This window comes from Plecotus auritus, assembly GCF_963455305.1.
Source record: "Plecotus auritus genome assembly, chromosome: 13".
NCBI lineage: Eukaryota > Metazoa > Chordata > Mammalia > Chiroptera > Vespertilionidae > Plecotus > Plecotus auritus.
In genome coordinates this window covers 2,304,252-2,318,602 of record NC_137779.1, presented here as the reverse complement: position 1 = coordinate 2,318,602, position 14,351 = coordinate 2,304,252, and the positions used below count along the sequence as shown (strand labels likewise).

Genomic DNA, 14,351 nt, shown 5'->3' with positions numbered 1-14,351 from the left:
AGGTCCCGCCAGGCGGCTGGGGTCTGGGCACCACGTCCCGGCAGGGCTGGGGGTGCCGCTCACCATGAAGAACTGGCAGAGGGTGATGTGGGGGAAGATGTTGTGTGCCTTGTTCTTTCCGCAGATCTGCTTCGACTGCTGCCAGAAGTCGGAGAGCTTCTGGGCTAAGGGACCCGTGGGGCGCAGGTACAGCACGTACTCCCGGGGCAGCGGGTCGTCCAGGAAGGGGTCGCCCACGTGGGAGAAGAGCCTGTGGGAGAGCGGGCAGCCTTGCTGGAGAATGGCTAGCGGGGCGGCGGGGGGCGGAGGGGAGGCTCAGACGCGGCTGCAGCTGTGTGGGAAGGGCTTTCCCTCTGTGCTTGAGGAGCTACCCCTGGCAGCTCACACTTCACAGCCGACCTCAGCCACCGCCTTGCCTGCCGGCGCCTTAGCCCATGGCTCCCTCAGAAACCTGAAGCCTCTCCAGGAGCCATTCTCAGGTAAACCCCAACCCCTTCCTAACCCAGGGCCATTCAACGGGTTCCTTCAGCTCCGTCTAAGATTAAACCTGGTGCCTCCCAAAGACAAGGGAGGCTTGGGAGCCGCCCCTGGGCTCTGCCCTGGGCAGTGACATCCTGAAAGGTGGAGAGGTCTTTTCCTAAATTGACTTGGGCAGCATCCACACGGGTTCTTTATATCTGTCCGGGGCTGGAGGGCAGGCAGCTATTGGATAGGGGCTCTCTTAGAAGCACTTGGCCACCTTTAACCACTGCTAAGGAGAAGCACGCCCTGGGCAGCGTGAGGAGGCAACTGGCTGGATGAATGGTCCAGTCACAGGGTCTTCCTCGCCCCACCCCCCAGGTTCATTAAAGAGGCCACACAACCTTGCTCATGCACATATATTTAGAGTCGATCAAGTGTCATGTTATCAATTTAGTTATTTTATACCAACCAGTCACATGCGGCTTGAACACTTCTTCCTCCGGTGGACGCCAAAGCTTTTTGTCTAAAAGAAGAAATCAAATTTCTATGGTTAGTATTTTTAGCCTCCTATCAGCTGCTCATGGCAGTGGCAAGAGGTGAGTGTGAAGTAAGGGACTAAGCCTCTCAGAGGTGGGCAGACATGGCAGCAAGGCTCCCCAAGACCACAGCCAGGCACTGGGACACAGCACGGGCCTGCAGGCACCTGAGCCGGGTGGACTATGTCAGCAGGCTCCACATTGGAGTTTTAGTTCTGCTTCCCTGCAGGTTGTCATGTCTTGCTTTTGCCTCCTTCATTCTTGTGCACTCACTCTGACTGCCCTAGATCCCTTACAGAATGCTGTTGCTTATTCACAGCTCTTGGCAGAGTATACGAGAAAGTGGGCCAAATGCCCACCAAGGACATTTGATTTGGTTTAATTCAATGCCTCCTCCCGCCCACCTCCAGCCACCACCACCAGGCTCAGGAGGATCCGTGATCTCCAACCAGTTCACAGACATCTTTAGGGTCCGGTGTCCAGAGCAGCGCTGCTGACCCTCCCACTGCTGGAGAGACAAGGATGGCTGTGGAGCGAGGCCCTTGCGCACCAGCACACAGCACAGTAGATGCTTCTGAAGTTTCAGTCTGGTCTCCAAGAGCCGAGAGTTCTGGGTTTGTGCCCAGCTCTGCTATTCACCCATCCATTCGTGCACTCATGCTTACGACGCCCATTCAAGAAACCCTTAGTGAACTGCTGTGATCTCATCAACACTGTGCTAAGTTCTAGGAACACAGCGAAACAACACTCACATGGTTCCTGCTCTCATGGAGATTTCAGCTGAGCAGGCATGAAAACATTCATCTGTACAGATAGTTATTTAATTACATCTGTGGTCGGGGCAGCGAAGGGAAGTAGGGGAACCATAACATAGGACAGGGAGACCTAACCCAGGCCCAAAACACCTATTGTTTCAAAAACAATTGAGAAAAGGAAACTCATTTGTGGTACAATGTGCTATTTATATAAAAGATCCATTTTTTTTCTATGCCGTTCCCCTGGTGAAATATACCCTACTGAAGTTTACTTTTCTTTAAGCACTAGGAGAATAATCTGAAAATGAAAGGTCTAATTAAGTCATGATCTCCGTGACTCAAAAACAAATTTTGGAGGGGGTTCAAAACTATAATTGAGACAGATAATGAAGGGTTTGGGTGATAAGGCTCTGATAAAAATTTATGGAAATCCAAATTCTTCTTTGTGAAGAAGACAAGTCTGAAAAGGCTTATGGGAATAACACCTCTCCTTCTGAAACTACTCAAAGAAACTCAAGAGGAGTGAAGGCTTGTTTTAGGCTCATTTATGAGGCCAGCATTATTCTGATTACAAAACATGACAAAGACATTACAAACGTAGAAAATTCTCAACAAAATATTAGCAAACAGAATTCAGCAATACATTAAAAAGATCACATACCATGATCAAGTGGATTTATTCCTGTGTGAAAGTTTGGTACAATATCTGCAAATTAATTAACTTGATATACTACATAAACAAAAGAAAGAATAAAAATCATATGATCATATCAATAGATGCAGAAAATCCAGCACCCATTTATAATAAAAACTCTCAGCAAAGTGGGAATAGAGGAAATATACCTTAACAAAGGCCATATATGACAAACCTACAACTACATTATACTCAACAGGGAAATGCTTAAAGTGGTTTCCTTAAGATTGGCAACAAGACAGGAATGTCCACTTTCACCACTCATATTAAACTCAGTATTAGAAGTGCTAGCCATAGCAATCAGATAAGAAACACAAATAAAAAGCATCCAAATTGGAAAGGAAGAAGTAAAACTGTCATTATTTGCAGATGACATGATACTTTGTATAGAGAACCCTAAAGATTCCACCAAAAAAACAATAGAACTGATAAATGAAGTTATTAATTAGTGGGACACAAAACAAATATTCAGAAATTGGTTGTTATTTTATACACCAATGATGAACTATCAGAAATAGATACTAAGAAAACATCCCATTTTCAATAGCCTCAAAAAACATCCACAACAACCTAGGAATAAATGTAACCAAGGAGGTAAAAGACCTGCACTCAGAAAATTGTAAGACACTGCCGAAACTGGTTTGGCTCAGTGGATAGAGCGTCGGCCTGCGGACTGAAGGGTCCCGGGTTCGATTCCGGTCAAGGGCATGTACCTTGGTTGCGGGCACATCCCCAGTGGGAGGTGTGCAGGAGGCAGCTGATCGATGTTTCTCTCTCATCGATGTTTCTAGCTCTCTATCCCTCTCCCTTCCTCTCTGTAAAATATCAATAAAATGTATTTTAAAAAAAAAGAAAGAAAATTGTAAGACATTAAAGAAAGAAACTGAAGAAGATACAAGTAAATGGAAGCATATACTGTGTTTATGGATAGAGAGAATTAACATCATTAAAATATCTATACTACTCAAAAGCAATGTACAGATTCAATGCAATTTCTGTAAAACTACCAATAGCATTTTTCACAGTAGAACAAAAAAATCCAAAAATTTATATGGAACCACAAAGACCCTAAATAGCCATAGCAATCTCAAGAAAGAACAAAGGCCGAAACTGGTTTTGCTCAGTGGATAGAGCGTCGGCCTGCGGACTGAAGGGTCCCGGGTTCGATTCCGGTCAAGGGCATGTACCTTGGTTGCGGGCACATCCCCAGTGGGAGGTGTGCAGGAGGCAGCTGATCGATGTCTCTCTCTCATCGATGTTTCTAGCTCTCTATCCCTCTCCCTTCCTCTCTGTAAAATATCAATAAAATATATGTATATATTTTTTTAAAAAAAAAGAAAGAACAAAGTTGGAGGGATCACACTACCTGATATCAAACTATACTACAAGCCTTAGTAATCAGAATAGTGTGGTATAGGCATAAAAACAGACACATCAATGGAACAGAAGAGAGAACCAGAAAGAAATACACACCTACATGCACAATTAAAATCTGACCAAAGAAAAGGCAAGAATATATAATGGGGTTAAAGACAATCTATTCATTAAACAGTGTTAGGAAAATCGAACAGATACATGCAAAAAATGAAACTAGACCACCTTCTTAGACGATATACAAGAATAAACTCAATATGGATTAAAGACGTAAAAGACCCAAAACCATAAAACCCTTAGAAGAAAACATAAGCAATAAGCTCTGACATTTCTCTTAGCAATATTTTTTCTGAAATATCTCTTAGAGTGAGGGAAACAAACAAAAAAAAGTGAACTAATGGGACTACATCAAACTAAAAAGTTTTTGCACAGCAAAGGAAACCATCAACGAAATGAAAAGGCAACCTAGTGAATAAAATAAGATATCTGCCAGTGATACATCAGATAAGGGATCAATAACAAGGATTCATATAGAACTTAACACCCCCTCCTGAAAATCCAATTAAAATATGGGCAGAAGACCTAAATAGAGACTTCTCCAAAGAGGAAATAAGATGGCCAGTAGACATATGAAAAAATTCTCAAAGTCACTAATCACCAGAGAGATGCAAATTAAGACCCTGCTGAGATATCACTTCACACCTACCAGATGACTATCATCAATAAATCAACAAACAAGTGTTGGTGAGATGTGGAGAAAAGGGAGCCCTCAAGCACTGTTGGTGTGTATACAGACTGGAGCAGCCACTGTGGGAAACAGTATGGAGGTTCCTAAAACATAAAACATGGAAGTGCCTTATGACTGGGTATATGTCCAAAACATTAATTTGAAAAAATATATGTGCCCCATGCTCATTGCAGTGTTATTTACAATAACCAAGATATGGAAGCAACTTAAGTGTATATCAACAGATGACTGGATAAAGACATTTTGGTATATATATACAATGGAATACTACTTGGTCATAAAAAAATGAAACCTTACCATTTGTGACAACATGGATGGACCTAGAGGATATTATGCTAAGTGAAATAAGTCAGCCAGAGAAAGACAAGTACCATATGATTTCATTATGTGGAATCTAAAGAATAGAATAAACAACCAAACAAAACAAACTAACTGGTAGATACAGAGAACAAACTGATGGTTGCCAGAGGTTCTGGGTGAAAGGAGAAGCGATTAAGAAGTACAAATTGGATAGGTAAGCACCTAAACTGTTGCCCCGCACAACAATTTCAAAACTACAACTAAAAGACAGAACGGACACCATCCAGAACCACAGGAAAGCTGGCTGAGTGGAAATTCTACAACTAGAAGGAAAGAGGAAAGCTCATGGAGAAGGAGCGGCAAAGAGCTGAGGTACGGAGTTGCGCACGCAGAGAGGAAGGGTGGCGGAGTGCCTGGCTGGCTTTCTCTGGCGGGAGGGGGAAGGAAGCCCCCAACTGCACTGAACCCCAGTTCCAACTGCATTGAACCTCAGTTCTGGGCGAAACCCTGTGGACCCAGGCTCATACAGGGGGAGTTTGGACTGTCAGGTAGAGAGAAAGGCACACAGAGACTCGGAGACTCAGGGGAGCCGCGGCGGCAGGGGTCTGGAGGCGCGAGTGTGCACAAAGACTGACTGCGGAGGTTACCACAGGCTATCCCTAGCGGAAGGGAGTCGGAAGCTCCTGACTGCACTGAACCCCAGTTCCGACTGCACTGAACCGCAGTTCTGGGCGAGCCCCTGGGGACCCACGCTCTTACGGGGAAAATCTGGACTGTAAGGCGGAAACTCAGGAACCGCAAAAGGCAGAGGTCTGGAGAATCGCGGGCAAGGGCAGGGCTGATGGGAAGCCAAGACTGTCTGCTCCGCCCTAAGACTCCACCCCTTCCAAGCTGAGCACAGAGGCTTTTGCAGTCTGGCAAGGCTAATCCTATAAGGCTGTCTCCAGCACCGAACTTCTCCCAGCGTAGACACAGCTGATCCTCACAGCCAACTGGCCTGCGGGTCTATTCCTCCCAGTGATACCAACAACAATCAAGACTTAACTACAACAAGGCTGTACACACAGTCCACAAAGGGGTGCACCAAGAGTGTCCACCTCAGGTTAACTGGGGAGGCCGACCCACTGGGCCATATAGGAAACCTAGCACACAAAGCTACCCTACCAACTCAGGGAAGCAGTGAAAAATGGGGAGACGAAGAAACAGATCACAAATGAAAGAAATGGAGGAAAACAAACAACTGGATATAGAATTCAAAACCACGGTTATAAGGCTTTTCAAGAATATCCTAGAAAAGGCTGATAAATATAACGAGACCCTTGAAGATATGAAAAAGGACCAACTAGAAATTAAACATACACTGACTGAAATAAAAAATATTATACAGAGACCCAACAGCAAACTAGAGGAACACAAGAATCAAGTCAAAGATTTGAAAAACAAAGAAGCAAAAAACACTCAACTGGAAAAGCAAAAAGAAAAAAGAATCCAAAAAGTTGAAGATAGTGTAAGAAGCCTCTGGGACAACTTCAAGCATACCAACATCAGAATTATGGGGGTGCCAGAAGAAGAGAGAGAGCAAGATACTGAAAACCTATTGGAAGAAATAATGACAGAAAACTTCCCCAACCTGGTGAAAGAAATAGACTTACAAGTCCAGGAGGCGCACAGAACCCCAGACAAGAGGAATCCAAAGAGGACCACACCAAGACACATCATAATTAAAATGCCAAGGGCAAAAGACAAAGAGAGAATATTAAAAGCAGCAAGAGAAAAACAGTTAATTACCTACAAGGGAGCACCCCTACGATTGTCAGCTGATTTCTCAATAGTAACTATGCAGGCCAGATGAGAGTGGCAAGAAATATTCAAAGTGATGAATAGCAAGAACCTACAACCAAGACTACTCTACCAAGCAAAGCTATTATTCAGAATGGAAGGTCAGATAAAGAGCTTCACAGATAAGAAAAAGCTAAAGGAGTCCATCACCGCCAAACCGGTATTATATGAAATGCTGAAAGGTATTCTTTAAGAAGAGGAAGAAGAAAAAAGTAAAGAGAAAAATTATGAACAACAAATACATATCTATCAACAAGTTAACCTAAAAATCAAGTGAATTAAAAATCTGATGAACAGAATAAACTGGTGAATATAATAGAATCAGGGGCATAGAAAGGGAGTGGACTGATAATTCTCAGGGGGAAAAGGGTATGGGGGGGTGCAGGAAGAGACTGGACAAAAATCATACACCTGTGGATGAGGACAGTGTTGGGGGAGGTAAGGGCAAAGGGTGGGGTGGGAACCGGGTGGAGGGGAGCTATGGGGGGGAAAAGGAGAAACAATTGTAATAATCTGAACAATAAAGATTTATTAAATTTTAAAAAAAGTACAAATTGGTAGTTACAGAATGATCATAGAAATGTACATTCCAATGTAGGGAATAGAGTAGTAATATTGCGATAACTATGTATGTGACAGGGGTACCTGAGTTATTGGGGGACCACCTTGTAAGTTGAATAATAGCCTAACCACTCTGCTGTACACCTGAAGTAAGCCTAATATATAAAAAGCCAGGGGCCATCACAACCAAAACAACCAGATGGGTGACCGAACAGCAGGCTGTGTGGGGTAACCAGGCTGGCAGGGGGGTTAGTGAGGGATGACCAAACGACTGAAAAGCAGGCTGCATGGGAAAACCAGGCCGGTGGGGTGGGGGGGGAAGGTGGGGGCAACCAGGCTGGCAGGGGGTGCAGTAAGGGGCGACCAGGCTGGTAGGGTGGGAAGTTGGGGGCACTAGGCTGGCAGAGGGGGGCAGTTGGGGGCAATCAGGCTGTCAGGCAGAAGCAGTTAGGGGTGATCAGGCTGGCAGGGAGGCAGTTAAGGGCGATCAGGCAGGCAGGCAGGTGAGCAGTTAGGAGCCATCGTTCCCAGATTGTGAGAGAAATGTCCGACTGCCGGTTTGGGCCTGATTCCGCAGGCCTAAAGTAGCAGTCGGACATCCCCAAGGGGACCCAGATTGGAGAGGGTGCAGGCTGGGCTGAAAGGACCCTCCTCCCCGTGCATGAATTTCATGCACCGGGCCTTTAGTATAAAATAATGTTGAATGTCAATTGTGATCTATATATATAAAACTCTAATATATAAAACCCTAATATGCAAATAGACCGAACAGTGGAACAACTGAACAACTGGTCGCTATGATGTGCACTGACCACCAGGGGCACACGTGGAGCATGGAGGGTGTCAGCTGCGGAGGAATGGTGGAGCAGGTGAGCAGGGGCACCAGACCAAGGCTGTCGCTGTCATTGGGGTGAGCCTCTGGTGGTTACTGAAAATTCTTTGCTCCCACGCACTGTGGTCCCGCCCAGTGCTCGCACCTCCTGCCAGCGCTCGCCCTGCTCACACCTGCTGCTTGCACTCAAATCGCTGCTCACATCTGTTGCCAACCCCGATCACTCAGCACCATCAGCGGGTGCAAGCAGTGGCTTCTGGCCCCAATCGCCCCTCAGAGTTTCTCCACCTCCCCCTGCTCCTGAGGGGTGATCAGGACTGGCAGCCGCCTCTCACACCCGCTGCCGGCACCAGCCCCACTTGTACCCGCAGCCAGTGCCAGAGCCGCCACTTGCACCTGCTGCTGGCGCCTGGCACCGGTCCCAATCACTCGGTGCCGTCTGTGGGTGCACAGGGCAGCTGCTGGCCCCGATCACCCCTGAGGGCTTCTCCGCCTTCCCCTGCTCCTGAGGGGCGATCAGAGCAGCAGCCGCCACTCACACCTGCTGACAGCACAGGCCCCACTCACACCTGCTGCTGGTGCCAGCCCTGATCATTCCACGCTGTCAGCAAGTGGGAGTGGCAGCCGCGGGAGCAGGGTTCGGGCAGACAGGGACAGGGGCCTGTGGTGGGAGGGGCCAGGTGGGGGCACAGAGGAGGGGCCAAGACCCTCCTCTGTGCCCATCGCAGCCTCGCAGCCCACAGTTCCTTTCAAGGTGCATGAATTCGTGCACTGGGCCCCTAGTTGAAAAATAAAATTAAAAAGTGTTTTATGGAAAGTTATTGTATCTGATACACCTTCTCTAGCAAATGTCACCAAGATAAAACAAGCTTTAGCAATAGCACAAAGGGCTCACCTTAGTCATCAGAAGGAATTTCCTGGCAGTATTGCTACAAAGCTGTTTTGGTTTTCTTTGAAAGTTTCTGGTAAGTAGTTAGTGATCTGAAACAGGTGTGAGATTCTCTATACAGGAGGAGAAAACTGGTTTCCAAGGAGGCCTGGACAGAGCTCCTGCTGGAGGCGTGGGTTCATTCTGTCCCCAGAACTCTGTCCACAGGACAGACTGAGCACGGGCAGCAGCAGGACACGTCCCGTCTCCGCCTCACTGACAAAAGACGGTGCAATAGAGCTCCCGCCAGTCTGATGCCATGGCGGTGGGGTGTGCAGGGTGAACCCCAAACATCAGGTTGAGCTTGAATGGCTGCTACCTATAGAGTGACTCAGAGTTGGCAGAGACAGTGGAGATCTTGAGCAGATAACAGAGGAGTAGCCCTTTAAACCCAAAGGGGAGGAGGCCAGCCCGAGAATCACAGCAGCGATTGTTGAGGTGGGACCTCGGCAGTCGGAATCTGAGGCCCATGAGCTGCGTATGTTCTCAGGTGAGAACAGAAACTTGCCTCCTGGTCCTGGTCCTGCTTAATCTCCCCATTATGCTGAAGGTTTATTCTCAGCAGAATGTGAAAAAATGATGCGAATTCTCAGGCCTCACCGCAGTGCCCACGGCCAGGCCTCCTCAGCTGGGATGGCGAGGCCTGGGGTTGCCCTCAGCTCTGTCACATTTTGGGTTCCAGGTTGGTCTGGCTCCAGGGCCACAGCTCCCCCCACCACCAGCTGGAGATCCTCATGACCCTGTCACTCTGCACACAACCAAGGAGCACTTCTTCCCCCTCTTCTCTACCTCTTCCTTCCTTCTTTTCTTTCTTCCTTTCTTCTCTCTTTTCTCCCTCCTTCCCTTCTTTCCAATCTCTATTTTTCCTTCTCCTCCCAGGGAACTCTTAATAGGAAACCAAATGACAGTAAGAAATGTACTGGATAGAGCTTTCTGATTCACGCCTGATCCAGTAGATCAAGCATGTCAACTCGCGGCCCGGCCCACATGTGGCCCACAACGAATATTTTTGCAGCCCAGCCAATATAACGGCAAGAAACATTTCAATAAAAATTTTGTAACTTAATTTTTATAATATCCTGTTATACATAATTATTAATAACGAACTACAACGTTCGCTAATGACTGATTATAGAATCGTGTTGCATTCATTTCCCTTATGTGCCTTACGCGCAGGCACCATTTCTCTCTACTAATACTAGCAGCGAATATTTTAGCAGCCGATGGCCACGTCATTAGTCTTGTACTGACTTGTTTGGTGTGCACAACAGAAAATATTTCACTTTTGGAGAAAAAGAAAAATAGGTTTATTTGCTTTACACTTACTACTTTGTGCAGTTTTTCAGTGTCTGGTCAGTTAATTTTCAAGAAAAAATATTAACTTTTATTAAAATGTTCTATTATTCTATGTTAAGGATTACTCATTTATTTCAGCCCTTTGTATTCAGCATGTCTCTATCGAAATAAATCTACATTTCTATGAAAATGGAAGCTTTTGTTTTTTGCAGCCCGTGTAGCCTTCGAGTTTGACATGCTTGCAGTACATGCAGGCTGGTCCCACTTCCAGGCCCAGCAGAACCACAGGTTAGAGCTGGACTGGAATTTCCTACTTCATTGTCCCCAGGCTGGTTTCCTCTGCAACCGCACTGGTCCCTGGGGTCCAATGTGGCTCTGACCCTTCACTTCCTCTCCGCTGAACAGCAGCGTGTGCCAGGCTCTGTGCTGCCACTGGGAACACACAAAAGAGGAAAGAGCGGCCCTTGCCCCTTGCAGGGGTGAGCAAAAGTAGAGTTACAGTGCGAGAATCTGCATTTATTCCTGTGTCACTGTGTGCTAATGGGTGCACTATTTATTGGCAGGGACCCACTCCTGCCCTGCAGAAGTCACAGTGGGAGGAAGAAACAGAGGCAAACAGCCTCCTCGCTGCCTGATGGCGCTGCCGTGGCTGAGTGCCGAGGGGCGGGAGAGCTGTGGCTGAGCTCACAACTGAACACAGAGCTCCTCTAGGTCAGGAGGCCTCAGCAAACCCAGAGGTTCTGGGGGACAGTTTAAATTCTCGAGGGAAACAGCAATACGCGTCATCTGGTGGACATCCCACAAGCTACTAGCTCAGCAGCCACAGTTCCAGTTAGGTTGTGTTGCATTCCTCTTGACTTCCTATCGTTGTGAACTGGGATTTTGGAAACGGTTGTAATAAGAAGCAAGTGCCCAATGAAAACCGGGGCGGAACAGTACATGAGAGCGGCAGTGTCCAAACTGATCCTAAGGTTTGAGCCGCTGTGCAGTGCCCAGCAAACACACATCCTATTAGTAGATAGTTGTGGTTATTTAAGAATGAAATAAAAATACTATTTTTCTTTCAGTTGTGTGTGTTATTTTTCACATGGCCCTTACGCTGTCAGGAGATGAATACGCACTAAGTTCTCTGGGTCCACCACTAAGTGAATTATGAGGCATTCACGTTGGCCTACAGGCTCTACGTTAAATGATTGAGACACTAAGGATGCTGTGAACTGAGAAAGGTTGGGACTCTGTCCTAGAAGAAATGATGCTTGATCGAGATCTTAAAAGCAGAGTAAGAGCTGGCTAGAAGAAGAAGGGTGGGAGAGGGGGTCTGAAGTGGAGAGCATGACAGGAGCTAAGGTACGTGTGCAGGGGAATTAGAGTTCGTGCTGCTGGAACAAAGATGGTAAAGCTGGAAGGAAGTAAAGATGAAGCTGAACAGGTAGGCAGGGGACAGCTCAAGAAGGAAGGTGTGTGGGCCAGTTTAGAGGGCTTGGCCCTGATTAGCTTATGGAGTGGGGACAATAAAGAATGGTAAGTGAAGAGGCGATCAGAACTGCACATGAGGGATGGATTTGGGGAGACTATCACCACGCTGGTGACTACTTAGAAAGGGCGTGTTGAGAGGCTGAAGTATAATGACGAGGGGATGTTGGGAAGGATGTCTGGGTTATTGAATGGGTGACTCCTGGAGAACTGTAGCTTGAATGTATGTGTGGATGGTGGGGACACCCATGAGTGAGAATGTAAGAGTAGAGACACGTTTGGGTTGGGGTTGGGGTAGTAATGGCTGCTGAGCTCAGTTATTGTTCCCTGGAGAAGCTGGGGTCTGGGTTAACTGCCAGACCAGATATCATTAACAGACACCGCTCTAGCTGGGTACTATGTTCTTCGAGTTTTCGGCTACTTCACTTTGATTCCTTGTCTCTCTGTTTGCAAGCCAGACATTTCTTTAGACTACCCATTGAGTGCCTGCATCCTGTCTAAGGAGTCCCTTCAGATCTCAACTCACTCAAAATTGAGGTCAGTAAATACTCAAGCCACCTGGCTCCAGTGGACAGGCTAACCCAGACCCCAGGTTCTCCAGGAAGCATGATACATCTCTCACTTGTCTTCAAGTGACGGGTCAATCCCTATTTTATTGAACTAATAAAACTCAGACCTGAAACCTGAAGCAAAAATATTAGGAAGCATGTATACTCATAGAAATGGAAACATATCCCCTCAAAATAGCAAGACTTTGATTTAATGAATTAGAAACCTGATTTGTTAAGCTTTCCAATTACTTGTTCTGTCCTTAGCTTTGGATTGCTGATAGACGTGTACTCACGGCCTCAGGGCCTCATTGCTCTGTGCACTGGGGCTCAGGGACCAAGGACTTACTGGCTCAGGGACCAAGGACTTACTGGTGTAGGAAAAGAGTAGATAATGGGGTAAGTGTAACCCTCCAAGTGGATGAAGCTTCCTATGCAACCAAAACTAAATATTAAATGTCCTTCATGTATCTAAGAAAATCTCAACTTTAGAAACATTTAATGCTAACTGTAAGATTTTTTAAAATGTTCTTACCCTGTAGGATATTAATTGTTAAATTTTCCACATCTAATACTGTAAATTCAATTAAAAGATGACCCAGTTATTCACATAGCTCATCCTTTTCCCTAGATCTACTCTAGGCTGGGGGATGGGCAAACATAGGTAGAATCTAACTCCTATTTTTCCTGGTTGGCGACTTCAGTGTATTACATAAAGAGGCCACTTGTGCCACAAAGCAACAAGGAGGAATTCATTTAGGGTGTATTTAAATACAGATGCTATCTGGTAATGTGATTTTAGGTAGAAATATCAGAGGCCTCTGTTGTGCTCTATGAGGAATCCCCTGCCCAGTGCTACTTTCATAGGATAATAGGCAGCTTAACAGTCTTCCAGAGACTGACAGCTACCCTGAGGACAGAGGGCAAGGTGGTGACTGGGCATCTATTTGCTTCTCTAGTTGGAGAAAACTGTATATATAAAAGCCTAAGCAGCCAAATAACTGAACAACCGGTCAGTATGATGCATACTGACCACCAAAGGGCAGATGCTTAATGCAGGAGCTGCCCCCTGGTGGTCAGTGCGCTCCCACAGCCAACCTCCCGCAGCCCCTCCCCGCCCCCAAGACCAATTTCCCTTGGCCCCGAACACCCCGTTCGCCAGCCAGGCCGAGGAACCCCACCCATGCACCAATTCCTGGGCCTTTTAATATAAGAATAAGAAAGTCAGTAATGACTGAAGACATTCCACACACCAGGCACCTAAAGACTTAAACCCTCATAACAAATGTGAAGCCGTACTGTTAGGAGTCTCTGGACCTGGTGGCTCTGCCTGGCACTCGGCTGTCCCACGCCTCTGTACGCGTTTTATGGTGGCTGTCCCAACCCAGGGGCAGGTTCTGAAGCCGTGGCTAAAGTCTGACTCAGTGAAAGGAGTCTGCTGAGTAGTTGAAGCATTGAGCCCACAGCCTCTCACTGAGCCTGGGAAGCATCTCAGCCAATAGCCTCCCACCTCCCTCTTCTCTGGAAACCAGGCAGAAGTGGCCCCAACACTTTTGCTAGATGTAATCATAGAGCTCTGCCCAGACCCCTGGGGTGCCTTTCAGGATGGAATGGGGTTCTCAGCAGCAGACAGAACCCCATGTGCAGAGCTCCCCCATCACGGCGGGGGATCTGAGGATGGACACAAAATAAAGCGCAGACATGTATCCATGCAGTCCACTGGCCAGGGACAGGAGATGCTTACAGAGCTACCAATCTGACCCCTGATTCATAGCCTGCACCTCCTCTCATGCATCACTGCCTACTGATTGAGACTTCAGTTTCTGATGTGGTTACCCTCTCATCCACAGGGGCCAATAAGATCCATACAGTGTTAGTCCCACTTTTAATTGATGATCAGAGGCCAAACGAATGTGGAGAGCATTTGAGGAGCAGCTAAGAGGCACACAAGCAAAGGATGGGCACACGTGGTCCTTCAGCTAAGCCTTCCTGGCTTAAGGAAAAT

General features: G+C 46.7%; 1 protein-coding gene across 1 annotated transcript in view; it reads right to left on the bottom strand.

The window, feature by feature from the left end:
* Positions 1-14,351, bottom strand: part of UBASH3B (ubiquitin associated and SH3 domain containing B) — a 163,081-nt gene that overhangs the window by 51,366 nt on the left and 97,364 nt on the right. Inside the window, exons 2-3 of the mRNA XM_080649825.1 lie at positions 932-985; positions 64-250 (exon numbers count right to left, since the gene is read on the bottom strand). Coding sequence (XP_080505951.1) covers positions 64-250; positions 932-985 — 241 coding nt within the window. The remainder of the gene's footprint in view (positions 1-63; positions 251-931; positions 986-14,351) is intronic.